At 38.0% G+C, this 18,413-nt stretch overlaps 2 protein-coding genes across 2 annotated transcripts in view; one reads left to right on the top strand and one right to left on the bottom strand.

Annotated features, from left to right (window-relative positions):
• The window catches only part of PROK2 (prokineticin 2), a 91,048-nt gene extending 88,159 nt beyond the window's left edge, over window positions 1-2,889 (top strand). The window contains exons 2-3 of the mRNA XM_070934355.1: window positions 1,013-1,138; window positions 2,764-2,889. Coding sequence (XP_070790456.1) covers window positions 1,013-1,138; window positions 2,764-2,889 — 252 coding nt within the window. The remainder of the gene's footprint in view (window positions 1-1,012; window positions 1,139-2,763) is intronic.
• Window positions 2,890-16,191: 13,302 nt separating this feature from the next.
• On the bottom strand, window positions 16,192-18,126 carry GPR27 (G protein-coupled receptor 27). Its single transcript, XM_070933558.1, has one exon. The coding sequence runs from the start codon at window positions 18,124-18,126 to the stop codon at window positions 16,975-16,977; it is 1,152 nt and encodes a 383-aa protein (XP_070789659.1). The 3' UTR covers window positions 16,192-16,974.
• Window positions 18,127-18,413: the final 287 nt, after the last annotated feature.

The following is an 18,413-nucleotide window of genomic DNA, read 5'->3' as shown; positions in this document are numbered from 1 at the left end:
TTTGGCAATATCACTAAATTATCAGAACTTCCAGGCAAAATGCACTCAGACGTTCTTCAAAGAGATGGGGAAAGATGAGCAATTCCTCTAGTCAACCCTTTTGTAATGATAAAGGACAAAAATGCTTCAGACAATCTCCCCATCACATGAAGATAAAAGAGGGAGAAGCATATTCAGACTTGCAGAATTCTGTTATTATAGCTGTTCTAATAAAAATAGTTTTAGGCCTACAGGGTGTCTGTTTCTTAGTCTAGTCTGCCTTACGGAGCTGACATAAGGTAGCTGGGGGCTACCTCTCTTACAGGAAATTATCTGTTTCCCACTTAGGAAACAGTAGTCTTCATCTAATTTTTATGTTAGGGAGTAAGATGTATGTATTTATTTGAAATATATGCCTGGAGGATGCAAGACAGAGATTTTTTATCTCAAAGTGGGGAATCCTGGGAAGTGAATTTCTAGGTCCACCATCAATAGATGAGGCAGAGCATGTATCATCCTGATACATTCCTTCAGTGACAAGCAGGTACCAAGATAAACTGTGGCTTACTGTTAGAGAAGCAGCAGCTTTTACAGCATTAGATGTAGGGTTCCTCTAGAACGGGTCCCCAGCAGCTCCTGGACTGGCCCTGGTCCGCAACATGCCAGAAACCGGTCCACATAAACAAGTGAAGCCCCATCCGTGGGATGCAGGCAGCATGTGAAACCACACCCCCTCTGGTCAGGGGAAAAACTTCTCCCCATGGAACTGGTCCCTGATGCCCAAAAGATTGGGGGCCACTGCTCAAGGAGATATTTGGAGAGCAACGACCACCTTGACTAAACATTGCAGTAGCGATGCAAATTAACTCAAATTATTTCAGTAGTTGCTTGCTCACATTTATGTCTCTGATTTTATCTTTTTGTAAACAACGTCTCTCTTTTAGATATATGAACAAATAATTAGGATAACCTGAGATGGTTTTAGTATTTCTTTTCTGTATCTAATGCTATATATCTGTGTATTACATTTAAGGCTTGTGACAGAGATCTGCAATGTGGTGGAGGCATGTGCTGTGCTGTTAGTCTCTGGATCCAAAGTCTTCGAATTTGCACACCAATGGGCATCTTTGGAGAAGACTGTCATCCTTTAAGTCATAAAGTTAGTGTGTTATATAATATTCTGGTTCTTTTATAATGTTAAATATAGAGTAAAATTTTAATAGAATTATTAGCTATAAACCAAACTATAAAATAATATTCTCCTTGCAAAAGTTAAGAAAGTTTTCTATCATTATTCATATTGTACAATATCCTTATAAAAGATCTTAGGCGAACTAGTCTTTTGGATTATAGAACTTGATCAGCATGTTATTATCTACTTTTACTTGATCTTGTTTTAACCATTTTAAAAAATTTAAAAAAAAAATTTAAAAAAAATTTGTTAAAGGAGAAATATTTATTTTATTTATTTTTATTTTATTAGATTTATATACCACCCTACTCCCGAAGGACTCAGGGCGGTGAACAGCCAAAAAGATAAAACACACAGATTATAAAATTTAAAACAGTATAAAAATGTATTAAACAATTTGGCCCGAGACGAATTAAAACATCCCCATATTTAAAAACAGATTTAAAATTACTCATATACCGTTTAAAAGGGAAAGTTAGGCCAGGCCAGCCTGTTGGAATAAAAAGGTCTTGAGGGCGCGGCAGAAGGTGCGTAAATCTGGGATCCTCCGTATCTCCGGGGAGAGCTCAATCCAGATAACAGGTGCCCCCACAGAGAAGGCTCTCCCCCTGGGGGCCGCCAGCCGACACTGTTTGGCCGATGGCCAAACTATTAGGATATTTAGATCCTTGCGTTCTTCTAGACAGAGAAGTTTATTTAAAAATCATATTTTAAACAAATATTTCTTTGATCTGTGGCAAGCAACATGATGGCTTTCAGATGGATTTTAATTTGAACTCCACCAAGACAACATGAAAGATGTGATCTCAAACATCTGGAAGGAATCAGGTCATCTATTCCTTATACTGGGGTACTTCTTTTAAATTGAGTGCTTTCTATTGAGTTCCTAATTGCCACCTTTCTGAACTAAATTATGATGGTCACTATGACTAAAGTTCCTCCTGTAATACCTAAAGATAAAGTGTTGGCCAAAGAATTTTACATAGAATGTGATGTGAAAGGATGTTAAACAAATATTTTATTTTTATTTCAAAAACTTCCTTTAACTTCTAAGTTAAAAGTTGAATCCAGACTGTTAGTTGCACAATCCCCACTGAAATAAGTGGGAATAAAAATCACAAACTTGTAGCATAAATTTCAGTGGATCAAATCTCCTGTTAACTTAAGCTTTTTTAAATTTTAATTTGATTTAAACTTCTGGAATTTATGAATGTGTTACAATCGCACCCCCAGAATTCATATTCTTAGAGCAGAAGATGGGAAAAGGCACCATTATATCATGAATATGTCTATTAACTGATAGATTTAAACATGTTTACACTGTCCTATTTATTGCAGGTTATGCAGAAAGAATAATTTGTTTGTAGTTACTGCTTCACTCCTCTTTATTAATCATGTTTATTTACTACCATTTGTTTTCTAGTACATCCAATATCTCTTCTTTAAGGAGACAGAGAAAATAGTATAATATTTGTAGCTAACAGAAGTATCCTCCAAAAACACTCACAACTGAGTAACCAACGTATAATACTGTATGTGGTTGGTTGAAGCCATTGCTTAGTTTTGCTTTAACTCTAAATATTTCTTTCCAGATTCCATTTTGGGGAAGAAGAATGCATCACAGCTGTCCCTGTGAACCTAACTTGGCTTGTGTCCGGATTTCTCCAAGCAAATACAAATGTTTACCAGAGTTCAAAAATGATGACATCTATTTTTAGCAGAAGGATGGTGAAGAATTCTGTGTCATTACATATTTCATGAATGAAGACCCCTATTTCTTATTGTGATGACATTGTTTGACAGAGGACATTTAGAGTATATTTTCTAGCCTTATTATTAAGATACTATATTTAAGATTAGCTGAAATATTTTCCTTAGACAAGTACAGTTTCTTTATATTTTTATCAGCTCAAATAAGGATGGGCTGAAGTAGGCCTGTATAACATGAGAGATGCTAACTGGAATACAGTCCATCATTTATGCTTGGCAGACCAAGGGAGACCCAATTCATTTTGCTGCATACAAAAATATTATGGCCAATGTCATAAAAGTAGACAAATTGGGCCACAAGTGGAGCACACCTAGAAAAAAGGCATATTATTGTCAAATTCTTGCCATTAAAATGCTCTAATCAGTCACCCAGACCATTCAGTAGCCAGTATCACCAAATCAGTTTTTTTTTAATTGGAAGATTTTCCTTAGCCTGCCAAACTGAATGAACACATCAATCTTACTAATTAACCCCCCCCCCCCCAAAAAAAAAGCAAAGAAATCTCTGCATCAAACTCCCAGTAGATTTGTACTAGCAAGTTTGGAAAGAAAGCAAACATTTTTTCTATTAGAAGCTCTGGTCTTTAAGGGGAAAATAACATGCAATGTATTGATATCAGTGATGAATAAATAAATTTGAATGTGAATGAATAAATTTATATTAGCCCCAAAACTAGGATGAATACAATGCTGGTAGGGGTGTATGTCAGATTGTGTATATGTGTTATGTTGCTGCACTTTGGAGCTACAGCTGGAATGCCCTATTTGGGAATGTCAGTGTGTACCTGTGCTCTATTGGAAAATTATTTCAGAGATACTTCCTCACCTAAACCAAGAAACAGAATGACTATGGCTGGGCAAAAAAACCAATGGGAGCAGAAGCAATTTTCAACTTCCTGCAGGCTTCCCCATTGGGTTTCCTTGTGGGAAGCTGGCAGGGAGCATTCCCTTCCCTTCTTCCTCTGTCATTATTTTCCTTCCTTCTCTTCCTCCCACTCTTTCCTCCCTCCATCCCTTCTTCCTTTTATCTTTTCTTCTCTCTATCCCTCTTTCCTCTTTCATTCCCATCCTACTTTCATTCTGTCATTATTTTTCTCCCTTCCCTCTCTCCCTCGAATTCCTGTCAGCTTCCCCATTTACTTTGCTTGTGGGAAGCTTGCAGGGAAAAAATCAGCGGAGAAGCCAGCAGGAAGTTGCAAGTCCAAGAACACCAGGCAGGTAAGTGCCTGCTGCTGGAAGAGGGAGGGAGGATGGGAGGGAGGAAGCAAAGGGGTGCATGATAGGTGCCACATGGGTTGGGAAAGGTTGGGTGTATGCCACAGGTGCCACATGGGTTGGGGACAGCATATGGATGGGTGACATAGGCTAAGAAAGGTGCCTGGGGTTGGGTGAGAGGTCCTGTGTGGATTGTGCAGGGGGTGGGGGTTATGCAAGGGGTGGGGGCACTCAGAACAAGAAGAGTGAGTGGATCACGGGTGTGTAAGAGATGCTGCGCAATCAAGTAGGGCATGCAAGGGATTGTAGAGGGAAGAATGCGAGGAGGTTGCAGGTGTGTGTGTGTGAGGGGTGCCGCATCAGTTGAGGATAGCATGCAAGGGAGTGGCATGAATTAGGAAGTGTGGCTGAGATTGCTTGGAAGATTGCAAGAAGCACTATGCAAGTCAAGGACAACACTCAGAGGGCAGTGTGGGCTGGGAAGAGTGCAGGGGTGCACAAGCAGTACTGCATAGGTTGGGAAAGGCACACAGCAGGGGTGCAGGTTGGGGACGGGGTGTAGGGATGCACAAGAGACGTCACATTGGGGAATGGCACATTGGGTAGCAGCACATTCAGGAACGGCATATGGGGATGCACAAGAATGCTGTGTGAGTCAGGGAAGGTACACAATGGGAGCAGGTCAGATTATGGGAGTGCAGGTGCATCAGCAGCCAGTAGCATTGAAGCAGCCACAACTTCCTCAAATGTCATTCTTAAGCAACAGTTGCTTAAGATATTTTAATTACACATTTGTTGTACTAAGTATGTTTTTCTTTAAAATTAGACATGTTGCTTTAGGTTGAAACAAAATTATTAGTTTAAAACCAATAATTGCCCCACAGATTAAATTTTGGAAGAATCCAGTTTCTTGTTATATTTTTTAAAATCTGAAAATCTTTTGAAGCCTCTGACTTCATATGTAAATATAGTGATATGCAAAGGTTTCTGTATCAGAATAATAAAGTTAAAATATTATATTGAGGTCTGCATTATTATTTGTACATATAGTTTTTATCCTGTAAAAGTTGTCACCCACCAACATTATATTCAGGAAACATTCTAAAAACATGCATGTGCTTAGATTTAACACAAAAAAATGTTTAGCTTAAATACAGCCTATTAAATTTAATAGGTTTTTTCCAATATATGAAAATTCTGGAGATGTTATAAAGTTTCATAGATAAGTTGACAATTATCAGAAAAATTCTAAACATGTTCATTTAGAAATAAATCTGATTGAGTATGAGTGTGTAAATTGTGTTGGGTGTTGAGGACTTCCTTACAATAATCGTTTTGTTTCATTTCCTTTATTTAGAGAGATAAGAAGATCTGTTAAGTATTTCAAGAAAATGTGAACTATAAAAATGAGACAGAATTACGCTTATATTTATTTGACAGTATATAGGCAAACAATAGGTAAATAACTAAAGCCAGATATTTGTCATTTTAAGTGAGACTACTAAAAACTAGCATGCATAGTCAATATAAGCTTATTCTAAATTGGTGGTAAAGCATTGGATGTTTCAAATCAGAATAGCTTGTTTACATTAAAGTAGCATGTCAGGGAAAAACTAGCTTAATCCTTCCAAATAACATGGAGCCTGTACATTATTAGGAAATTAGAGAAATCTTAATGCCAGATTTGAGTCACTCTGTGAACTAATTAAAAAAAAAACAGTGTAGGAGTAATCATAACATGTTTCTGATTAGCTAATAAATTTGAAGACATGACCAAACTATTTTTTTACTAACAGAAGTTTGTAAAGAAGCTTTATTGCTCTATTCCTGGAAATTGATTTTAGATTAAAGAAGATACCCAAATATAATCATGCATTTATTGAAGGAACAATATTTGTCAGCTACCCTAAATATACTCTGCTTAATCAGCTCTAGGTGGTTAAAATTCTTGCAAAACAGATTTGGAGACCATGAAAAGTAGAAGGAAATGCATATGCTTAAATCTGCTTTGGTTTATAAGAAAGCGAAATGTTTCAGAGAATGTCTAGGAAACCAGTTACGGTACATAAACTTGCTTGGAATCTTGAGAATAAATGAATTTGGAAATAATTTGGTTAAACCATTTCAGGCTTGTCTTGCTATTAGTTCTGTAGCACTTCAGGTTTGTTTTATCCTTTTTTAATTGCCTCTAATAATCTGCCCATTTTTGGAAGAACTCAGTTTTTCTCAAAAATGTCTTATTTTTTCAGTGTTTATTTTTTCAAAATACATAAGTGTATCAAATGCCATAGTGCCCTCCACTGAGATCTTTGGTTTCTGAAATGTGTGTCATTTGCAATATTGTGAAAAGACCAAGACGAAGCAGCCTACAATAAAATATATAAACTGGAACAGCAATACAATTGTTTTGGATTCATGGAACGATGAAAGAGAATCTAGTCAGGTGCAGTGCTTCATATAGCTCATATCTTGTCAGAACAATGCTGCCTTTTATCAACTGGCAAACTATTTTTCAGGCAGGCATTGATTGTGTGAATGGAATTCATCAGGCGAACACGTCAAGAGCAAAAAACTCTGTCCTTGCTGCAAGGTCCCTCATGACAGTTGAGAATGAATGCAAAAACAGATGACAAAATGATGCTGCTTTATCAATGGCTCTCGATCAGTGGAAAACAGCAAGGAGAAAAAGAGGAGGAGGGAGGGGGAATTGTTTATCTAAATTTTGAACTTCTATTATGTGTTTGGTTGATTAATATCTTATTGGGAAAATGGTTAGCCTAAGGCAGGGGTCAGCAACCTGCGGCTCTGGAGCCGCATGGGGCTCTTTCACCCCTCTGCTGCAGCTCCCTGTCACTCAAAATATGTGTCACAACCGCCAATGTGCGACACCCACTGGCATGCGATTTATTGAGCTTTTCAACCCCTGGTAGGCCAACCATGGATAAATCCAAGAAAAGAAAAGTTTCAGAAGAAAACAGAACATTTAATTCAACTACATATGCTAGTTTTGTGGCCACTCAAGAAACAGTCAGGCGTGGGAAGGTTTTTGTGGCTCCCGGTGTTTTCTTTTCTGTGGGAAACGGATCCAAATGGCTCTTTGAGTGTTTCAGGTTGCAGACCCCTGGCGTAAGGGGACATGACAACTAGACCTAAACAGGTCAGTTTCTAATTCCTAGCTGACATTTCTATGCAATCAGCAACCCATCTAAAGTATCTTTTTTCAATCTTCAAGAAATGTTAAGTCAGTGATAATACTAAACTCCAGTACAACTGAGTTGTATTTAATTTCTCTGTTTCAAAGATATATGAATATATGGGGAAGCTATGGAGATACAGAATTTTCATAAATGTCCAACAACTGTATTTTTAAAGTAAGTTTTCCAAATGTTGTCACATAATAACGTTCCTGGTTTTAATTCTTTAAATTTTCAAGAATAACAATGCATCTTTGATGCATGAAGACTATCCTCTTATGCCATGTTAAATGGAAACTGCTTCTGATAGTAGATTTAATTCTGGGGTAGCATTGTCTAAATTGGTGTTTCACAAACTTGGCAACTTTAAGATTTGTGGACTTGAACTTCCAAAATTCTCCAATCAGCCATGCTGGTTGGGGAATTCTGAGAACTAAAGCCTATGTGTTTTAAAGTTGATAAGTTGGGAAACACTGGTCTAAATTGCTAGGTGTCTATTGCTTTGTATGAGCAGCTGACCCAAAACAATAGAAAACTTTATTGCTTGGTACTAGAAGAGAAGATAAACTTTATGTTAGAAATGCTAATTAAAACATGGTTTTATTTCTTAAAATAAAATTCTAGTTTTAAGTGTTAAATTGGTGAGAATCTGAAAGTTGGTCTACATACAAATCAAGTATGTGATCAGTTTTATTTTTATTTTCATTATCCACCATATATCAGAAAAACTAATCCTTTTCAGAGTTAATAGTTGATTTAGGCCAGTCTCCAGCAATGGATAATAACCATTTCTACTCAAGTTTAAAAAGTGATAAAACAAAGATGCAAATTAAATTTTGAAAAAAGAGAAAAATATATGAGCATAAATAATTATATTTCAAGAGAAGCAAAAGCAAGAAGACAAACAACTTCCAGACCAGTTGTGGATATTTTGAAAAAGAACATTGATACCTTCTGATTTCCTAAATTTCGGTCATAATTTCAAAGAAGCAACAATCTCTATTTGCTAAACAAGATGAAGAAAAATATTGTTCATAAAAGTGCCCAAAATATAACAAGTACAGAGGAATTTGCAAGGGAGTTGGTGCATTGTAGAGGAGATCTGCTAATTTTCAGGATGATTATTTGATTGCTTGTGTGTAGCTATGTAGTTTTTTTGGCTGCAGAGATGTTTGCTTCTTTGCTGAGCAGATGGTCTGAGCTCATCACCAGGATAACAAATAGAAACATAATTTTTTCAAAGGAGGAGAACTGGGAGGGAGGCAATTCGATTTACCTCCAGATACTAAGCTTCAAAGGAAACCAGGACTACACACTGTCTAGATATATAATACAAGGGGGTCCTTTTAGATTCATACTATCTAAGAGCTAAAAGGGAAACTAACTTATCCAACCTAATTTTGCCGGAAAGTAGGAATCCAAAAGAGGTGCAAAATCTCTGGCAGAAAAAGAGAAGGATAATAATAAAGAATGCTGTCAATCAGCCATCCAATAAAAGGAACTCAAGACAAAAGCAAATTAACAACTCAACAGGAACTTTTTTAGATATTTTCAAAGTTTAAAACCAGCCAGGAAGCAGTTGATGAGTTAGATGACAAAGGGGTGAAAGGGATACTTGGAGGATATGAAGACTGCGGAGAAATGATAAGAATTACGTGCATTTGTCTGTACTATAAAAGATATAAGACAATTATCCGAGCCAATGCTGACTTTATCTCAGATTGAATCAGAAGAAATCAACTGCAGTAGCAGGAGGACGTCTTGAAAGACTGTCCAATAAAAAATCAGGATGTCTGCATTTGTCTTTAATTCTCAATTAGGGAGAAGAAGGGGAACTCATCAAATTTGCAGATCATACTAAGCTGGCAGTAATAGCCAACATCTTAGATGATAGGTTCAAGATCTAGATCAGGGGTGTCAAACTCGCGGTGTCACAATGTTGTCATATGACGTATCACAACTTTTTTCCCTTTTGCTAAAATGGGGGTGGGGGTGGCCAGCACATGACCCATCCGTCCCACAGGCTTCAAGTTTGACACCCCTGATCTAAATGATCTCAACAGACTTGAACAATGGAAATTTAACATAGAGAAAAGTAAGGTCTTACACTTAGACAAGAAAATCTAAAAGTACAAGTACAGATTAGGTGAAACCTGGCTTAATAGCAGTAACTGTGAGAGGGATCTTCAAGTTCAATATGTAATTGATTGTCCGCAGTGTGTGACAGCAATCAAAAAAGCCAATGTAATCCTAGGTTGCATTAATAGAGGAATTGAATCAAGATCACATGAGGTATTATACTGCTCTATAAAGACTTAGTAAAGCCATACCTGGAATACTGGATCCAGTTTTGGTCACTACACTATAAAAAAATATGTTGAGATTCTAGAAAGAGTGCAGAGAAGAGCAACAAAGATAAGTAGGGACCTGAAGGCTGAAACATATGAAGAACAGTTGCAGGATCTGGGCATGGCTATTCTCATGAAGAGAAGGACCAGGGATGACATGACAGCAGTATTCCAAAATTTGAGGGACTGTCACAGAGAGGATGAGGACAACCTATTTTACAAAGCATCCAAGGGCCAGACAAAGAACAATGGATCAAGGAGAGATTCAACCTAGAAATAAGAATTTTTCTGACAGTGAGAACAATCAATCAATGGAACAGCTTGCCTTCAGAAGTTGTGGATGCTTCATCACCGGAGGCTTTCAAGAAGAGACTGGACAGCCACTTGTCAGAAATGATATAGGCTCTCCTGCTTGAGCAGGGGGTTGGACTAAAAGACCAACAAGGTTCCTTCTAACTCTATTATCCTGTGTACTGTTATGCAAATACAACAGAAAGATGTACAACTGCTGAGACACTGCAACTTCACATTTGAAAGACCTACATCTCACAAAATGGAGGACAGGCTGGTCTGGTCCGTGGAAAAAAGCCCTACTCACAAGCTATGCCTAACTTCAGCCCAGCAAATGGAAAGATTTCCTTTTCTACAATTCTGAGTAACTCCAACTGAGCAGCAATGAGTTCACATACAACGCAGCCTAGAACACAGAAACTGATGGGAGACTACAAAGGTGCAGAGTTACTTCTGCTAAAGGTGGAAAGCCCCACATGGAAGGACCCTAAATTGCAAAAGAAAGAAAGAAAGAAAGAAAGAAAGAAAGAAAGAAAGAAAGAAAGAAAGAAAGAAAGAAAGAAAGAAAGAAAGAAAGAAAGAAAGAAAGAAAGAAAGAAAGAAAGAAAGAAAGAAAGAAAGTATGCAATAGATTTCAAAACCCCATAGCAATAAAATCCTCCTTTGATTTATTTGTGTCATTGAAACTGCTCAGCTGCTTTCTTTTCATCAGCCTTCTCGAGCCCGGGTGACAGATGAATAGACTGAGGATTTTGATAGAGTGAACTAGCATGCTATTAAATCACTCCACTTTCTCTGCTGTCAAAAAGTGCCATGAATTTCAGTCTGAAAACTTTTTCAGCACAGTAAGGTAGTGCTTTTTTCCTACAAAAATGGCAATGTGTTAAAATGCTATTTTTGTTAAAGAAGTGACAGAAGGCTGCAAGGGTTAATATCTCTAGTATGGTCTGTGAATCATTCTGTTTTGATAAAAAGAACAAGCACATAGACAGATCCGTACTGCTTTCAAAGAAAAATACATGAGTCATTAGTAGGCAGGAGGTTTTGCAATCTAGAAGAGTGCAAAGAAAAAGTACATTTTTATGAACAAGGTGTACTGGACTAAGGTAAGTAAATTGTGAATAAAAGAATTGTGCAAGTAATTAAGGAGGAGAAATCATAACGGGTTTATACTGTTTCAAAAGAAATATTATTCCTACTAGAATTATGGTTTTTAAACCTAAAGTCTCAAAATGTTCCACCATTATTATTTTTTATTTATTATTAAACTTTTATGCCACTCGTCTCGCCAAAGCACCATTGAAAATTTCAGAATAAATATTTGAAAATTGAAGCACATCTTTATCTTTAAATAAAACCATGTATCCAGCTCCCATAGATTCTGGGCTTCCTCTTCTTTTATTCCTTATATCTCTCATATTCTGGCAGAGAGCCTACCTTTTCCAGGTTCATCACATTATATGCCTGTCTCATGCCATGCAAGATATTCTTCTTAAAAAATTAAGCTGAGAAAAACCATCGTTATTAAGGTAAGCCAGTTTTTCACATTAAAGATGACCCAGCAGTTCTCAACTTTCAGATGTCCACTGGTCAAAATACAGGTAGCCTTTTGAGTTTCAACAGTTTGTTTAGTGACCGTTCAAACATACAACAGCACTTTAAAAAAAATGTCTTATGACCAGTGGTGGGATTCAAGTAATTTAACAACCGGTTCTCTGCCCTAATGATTTCTTCCAACAACCAGTTTTTCAAACTGCTCAGAAAGTTAACAACCAGTTCTCCCGAAGTGGTGCGAACTGGCTGAATCCCACCACTGCTTATGACTGGTTTTCACACTTACGACCGTTGCAGCATCTCTATGGGCACATAATCAAAATTAAGATGCTTGAATACTGATTCATATTTATGACCACTGCAGTGTCCCGGGGTCACCTTTTGCAACCTTCTGACAAGCAAAGTCAATGGGGAAGCCACATTCACTTAACAATCATGTTACTAACTTAATAATTGCAGTACTTCACTTAACAACTATAGCAAGGAAGTTTATAAAATGGGACAAAATTCACTTAACAACTCTCTCACTTGGCAATAGAAATTTGGGGCTGAATGTGGTCATAAATCAAGGACTATATTATACCATTTTTCTAAATGTTGTCTACTGACAGGAAAAGATCCTTCATATCACCTTCTCTCTGGTCGTCTTTATTTAATGTTATTTAACTGGAGATATCAAAGAGTGAATCTAGACTGTTTTGGTCAACCTTGAGCCACAAACCAAATCAAGTAATCTAGACTCTGTTCCACTGAATGACATATAATGTTGTTAGGTGTGAGATTTCTATACTCAAGGCAATGTGCTGCACTGTGGGGGGGGGGGGTTTGGTTCAGGATCATATAGCATGTTAAAATGTGATTTAAGCCTTTTTTTACATAACACCAGTTCTGACAGGCATTATATAATGGATATTGCATCACTATCCTTAGTATATATATATGGTTTAGTTTTTCTGTTGCAAATATGCTTACTTACACTAGTGTATGGAAATTTCACTAAATACAATGTGATTTATGTTCAACAAGCAATATTTATAATTCCTGAACTTGAATGCATTATATCATGGATTAACAGTTCGTATCTTTCAAATAGTTACACACCAAACAGAAGTTATGAAAAGAAAATTCTTCACAGATATGCTTCCTCACAAATTAACTTAGAAAATTATAGATAGCTGCCTTTGTTCCAATTTATTTACTACTGTTGAACATTCAGCATTTGGATCAATACTAATGAAATATGATGGAGCTCCTTGTTGAATGCACTTTTATGTTTTGCACAGAATGACCAGATTCCAACCTACTTTGTTTTTCATTGCATTTTATTGTGACTATATTGTGAACTGCCCAATCACTTTGGAATGGTGTCTAAATTGAATTAAAAAAATATGCAAGGGGCGTACATAAGTGCACCAGCGTGCCTACCGTCCCTGTTCTAATATTCCTTTTTACTTACTCTTTTCATGTATTCAAATTATGTTTATACTTTTACCTGTTATCTTATATATGCTTGACAAATAAACTTATGATTATGATTATATCAGCAGATTGTGTAGGGTTGTTGTTGCTGCTGTTTTGTAATTTCAAAAATATGAAATTGAAAATAGAAAAGTATATAAACATGTATTAAATACACAGTATTTGGAAGTGATACCTCTCTTAAGACTCTTTTCTCTTTTACAAATTAGTTGTATTTGACCATAACATTATTAAACAATGATCTCTTGAATTAAGCCAAGTATCTGGGTTTGCACAGCCTCAGATAAAATACAAGCCAGGTTCATATTGCAGCAGAAACCAGCCAACTGCATTTTAGTCTAACAAGCTATATGTCACTTGCTTTTGTCTGTTTAAATCTTGTTTTAGGAATTAATATTGCTTTGTCCCAGTTTTAAAAAATATATTTTTGAATTATATTTAACCACTATAAGTTTTGGGACCATTCATAACCTAGTGACTTTTAACCATTTTAGTTTTCCAGTTTACAATGAGTGCCTCTAAAATGATTTATGTAATTTGTGGATTATGCTAGCTAGCCTTATCAACATTCTGATGTCTAAGTTGCTTCTCAATATTGTATTAAAAATTAAGGCAATAACTAATTAAGTTTATATTAATTTCTGGCCTGCTTTTTGGGTGATAACAAATTGCAAAAATTAAGATCAGGAAATGTGAAAAAAAAAACGTTTTATAGCTTTGTGCCTTGTGTGGATCTGAAGTTACATTATCTCATTTTTTTAAAAATGAACTCACGTTATTGAATTATCAAAAGCATGTGTGGGTTGAGTTTGTACATTGCAATCTTGCATAAGCTTAATGGTAAGGGTTATTTGAGGGGCCACTTCTCCCCAATTTCATCTAGCAGTCCCATTAGCTGTGGGAGGTTCCTAAAATTAGAGGGTGCCATCTGATTGGATCCAGAAGGAGGTTCTTTTCTGCTACCTACCATTTCCCCCCAAGGTTAAGGCGGTGTCCCGAAAAGGCCTGAAGACCTGGCTTTGTTATCTGGACTGGGGATCAAGTAGTGGCAGCCTTATAAATGGTTGTTCCGGAATTGACTGTGCTTGTGCATTGATTATATGGTGTTTGCATTGTTTTAAGGTTTCTAACCATGTATGGTTATTTTTACCTTTCTTTTTTCTTTTTTGGTATTGTGTTTTCATTTTGTAAGATGCCCAGAATTATGTATGTGAGCTGGCAGCTATCAAAATCAAATTAACAAATTCAGTGACAGTGACACTGTGTGCCCTGTTGAGAAGATCTAAGGCACCAGATTAAAGTAGAATTCCCTGGAGAAAATCTGTGTGGGTATTAAGAGTTGAAATGACTTGATAGCACATCATCAACTACAATAGAAAGTTCACTTGAATCAAAGGGATGAGAGCTTTTTTTTAGAAAGGAAGACAATTCAGAAATTTAAGAGAAATAAGATCTCATTTAAAGTTTAAATACTTTGAACAGATTCTATGTATTCCCATTTCCTTATTTCTTAAAAAGCCACATTGCTTCTTACTATGTCAGTGCTATATTATCAAACATCGCAACATTTCCATTTTTGAAAGTTCTGGAAGAGATATGATTTTTGATCATTCAGTTTTGAACACCTTTGGCCTCTTTGCTATTAAAAATAGACATAAAAAAGAGGCTCAGCTTATTTTCTAAAAGTAAATCGGGGCAGTAAATAAAGGTTATTTTAAAAGCTTTAAAAGTTCATAATTTGCATCTTTAAAAATGCTAGGGCACTGGAAATTTAAAATACACTGGTAACTGTGCAAACACATAAACAGATAAGCAATTATGCACAGGAATTGCTTTGTCTACTAAAATTTGCAATCCAGAATTGTCTAGAGACTCTTCTGGCACTAGCAGATGAGCAGCTATTTTTAAATAGAAATTACATTGGGCAGATATGTATGTCAGGAGGAAGGTAATCATTCTACTTATGCCCCTAAAATATCATTAACAGAATGTTCTCTTTATAATATAAAAACATAATTCTATTTATAAGTAGTCAGAAATAAGCACAACTTCTTTATTAGGTCACCTTGTCACTACTCAATTTGACTACTATAATGGGTTCTACATAGGGCTGCCTTTAGAGGTCATTGCATTTTGTCCAAAATGCAGTGGCCCATGCATTATCAGGCATTCAGCAGTCACAACTTATTAAATCCATGCTGCAGAACCCATGTTAGCTTCTAGTTCAACTTAGAGTTCTAGTGTTAACCTATAAAATCCTTTATGGTTTGTCACCAAGTACCTTCAGGGCTACATTAGAATTGCTTCCACTGACTTGAACTTGCCAGGAAAAGCAAGAAGTGTGTGGTTCTCCTCTCTGAGGAGGTGTGGGCAACTGAGGCATGAAAAGGCTTGTTTTTATGTTAAACTAACCCTGACTCTAGCTACTTTCCAAAGGAATTTAAAATCAACTCTTCTAGACAAGGTTGGAGCTTGATGCCTGTCTTCTGTTTTTCTTAGACTGGATTTTCTGGTTTGTGTACTTTATGTTTTTGGGTGTTATTGGATTGTTGTTCCATTTGTGAGATGGGTGGCTATATAAATAAAATACATAAATGTTTTAAAATCTGTATTTTGTGAAACCAATGAGAATCCTATGAGAGCATACAGGAATAGATGAAAGAAAAAATTTAAAGTCTCTTGAGTCTAGTTGGTTCACTAACTTCCTGGACGAGTAGAAGGAAGTAGTCCATCATTGCCTTCTTCCATAGTGTGGACAACACCCTGAGATTTTCTAGACATTTCCCATCCAAGTCCCAACTAGGTCCAATCCTACTTAATTTTCTAAAATAAGGGATCATATTACGACAAGGCTGTCGAACTCGCAGCCCATGGCAAATGCCACACACAGTTTAGCAAAGTGGGGGGAGGGGAGTCACGATATGTCATGTAACGCCACTGTGATGGCGTGAGTTTGGTACCCGTATACTAAGGGCTCAGACTGTGACTCTAAGGTGTGATTTTTTTAAAAAAAAAGTTGTTTGAATGGTCTGTAAGCAAATCCTGCTTATTTAAAGAGTATCAGCAAAGCATATCCAGACATTCAAATTCATGTGTGTACAAAAACTGGAGAGTGTTTTATTAAAACAGTTGAAACATACAAGTGTTATCCAGTTTGTAGATAGGAACTTATAAAGCCAATAAAGTATGAAAGGCAGTATAATTTAAAAACCTGATACAGTTTTAAAAGTTGATCATTTTTTCTTTTTTAAAATTACCATTTTTCATTAAGTTTCTGAAACACTATCAAAGAAACAGTACAACAAGAAAGTTTAAAGTAGTTCTACATCAGATCAGGTGACACAATGTTCATTAGGTTACAGGAAATGACCTAATGATTCTAGTATAATCAGGATAAGACAGTTTCCATATTTCAGGCAAGGCCAGGAGGTTACCTTTAAGTACTGAAATAAAATTAGCCCCAAGTCTCCCTACAAAGAAGTGACTTCTAGATTCAGTTTCTCCATCTCCACTGCTCTTGAAAGACAAATATTACAATACAAGATTCTGAAGTCATCAAAAAATAACTTTACTACAAAATTTTGTCTTGACCTTTTATCAAATTTTACTTAAGGAATAAAATTGCTAAACCGTTATCAAAACTGGAGAGATTGGGAGAAAAATTAACACAAAATTATGGCCTTTAATCCATGTCAGAATTATCTGTAGAAATTCAGAACAGAGTGGGGGGAAAATGGACTTTGTCTTGTTTTTTTTTTTGTTTTCCTACTCTCCAGAGACACATAAAAGATTCCCCAACCCCTCTCAGATCAAATCTGAATATAAATACCCTATTTTAAACTATTGGTTTGGCGAGACCAAGGGGTTTGCTTAGATAATCATTAGCAAGTGCACATGCCAGAATAAGCATAGACATTTTTAACTTTTTTTTTCCTTAAGGAAAGAAAATGAATTATATCCTCAAGTTCTTCAGATCACACAGAATTGTGCCTTGAGTGTTCTGGATGCTTTGGCAGCAAAAGAAGTGAGATCTGAAACAGACTCTAAGCTCCTTGTTGAAAATGAAACAAAGGATGGGGTTGACTCCTGCCTGGGCAAAAGTCATCCAGACTGAGATGGTCAAATAAATCTGGGGGATTGTGCTGGCTTTGATGAAGACACGTAAGTAACAAGTCACAATGTAGGGAGACCAGAGAAGCAAAAATAGGAGGGTGATCATGTAAAACATCTTGCAAATCCTCTTCTCCGTTTTGAACTCCTCTAAGACCAGCAGTCTCTTGATCTGGCTATGAGTAGTATTTTGTCGGATGCCCACCAAGGTAGGAGGGGTAGGACCCCGGCCAAAGCCAGCGGTCCAGTTAGCAGCTGCCTGACCAGTAGCTCCAGGCCCATGGAAAGTCCAATTCTGGCTAATGGCCGGCACCAACTGGGCCGGCTTCATTTTGCGGTGGCTGTGAATGAAGAAGAGGAGCTTGCCGTAAACCAGGTGGGTGGCCGCCATGACCGTGGCAAGCATGAGCATGAAACCCAGGGTGTCATTGGCCTTGACGTAACGGTGCTCAAAGATGCACTGCTCCTCCTCACGAATGAATTTGTAAGTGCCAACGTCAAAGACAGGGGGGAAGGCCATGGCCATGGAGAGCGTCCACACCATGAACACCACGGCCAAACAGGTCCAGCCGGTCATGCGCTTAGCATAGAAGCGGTGATGGGCAATAGCCATGTAGCGCGTCACCCCCACGCAGAAGAGCAAAAAGGCGGCGTGGAAGCAGAAGAGCACCGATAGGAAAGCCAGCACTTTGCAGCTGAGCAGCCCGTGGGGCCAGAAGCCTGCCCCACTGTGCACCGAAAGCATGACGAAGGGGAAGCAGGCCAGGGAGCGCAAGCCATCCGCCAGGCACAGGTCCAGGAGCAAGTAGTAAGGGGCCCGGTGCAACTGGCGGTCCTTGAGGATGAGCCAAGCAAAGAGCAGGTTGCCAGCAAAGCTGAGGCAAAGGATCAAGCCCAGGGAGGCCAGCTTCAGGCCAGAGGCGCCCAGGAGGCTGCCGGGGTTGGGCAGGTGGGGGCTGCTGCTGCTGCTTCCCAGCTCGCTGGAGTTCGCCATCTAGCAGGGCCGGCGACAATCCCCCTTCTCTCCCGACGCTCAAGCACAGCTCCGGCAGGGGCGGGGACGAGGCAGCTTCTTCTTCTTCAACGGCCGCCGCCGTCTCGCCTTGTCGGGCTCCTCTTCAGGCTTCTCCCGCCCAGAAGAGAGGCTCCCACTCTGGAGCCCCCATTGCAGGCACCCATGTTCCCCTCAGCGACATCCCCGCCCCCGCCCCCTTCCCGTCTCGCTTTTCCCCTCCTCGGCCTCGCTCCCAAACCGCAGCGCCGTCCTCCCGCCCAGCAGCG

Source organism: Pituophis catenifer, unplaced genomic scaffold (assembly GCF_029215685.1).
Source record: "Pituophis catenifer annectens isolate HBS135680 unplaced genomic scaffold, rPitCat1.0.hap2 SCAF_2, whole genome shotgun sequence".
Lineage (NCBI taxonomy): Eukaryota > Metazoa > Chordata > Lepidosauria > Squamata > Colubridae > Pituophis > Pituophis catenifer.
The sequence above is the reverse complement of the archived record's forward strand: the minus strand, read 5'-3'. Positions and strand labels throughout refer to the sequence as shown.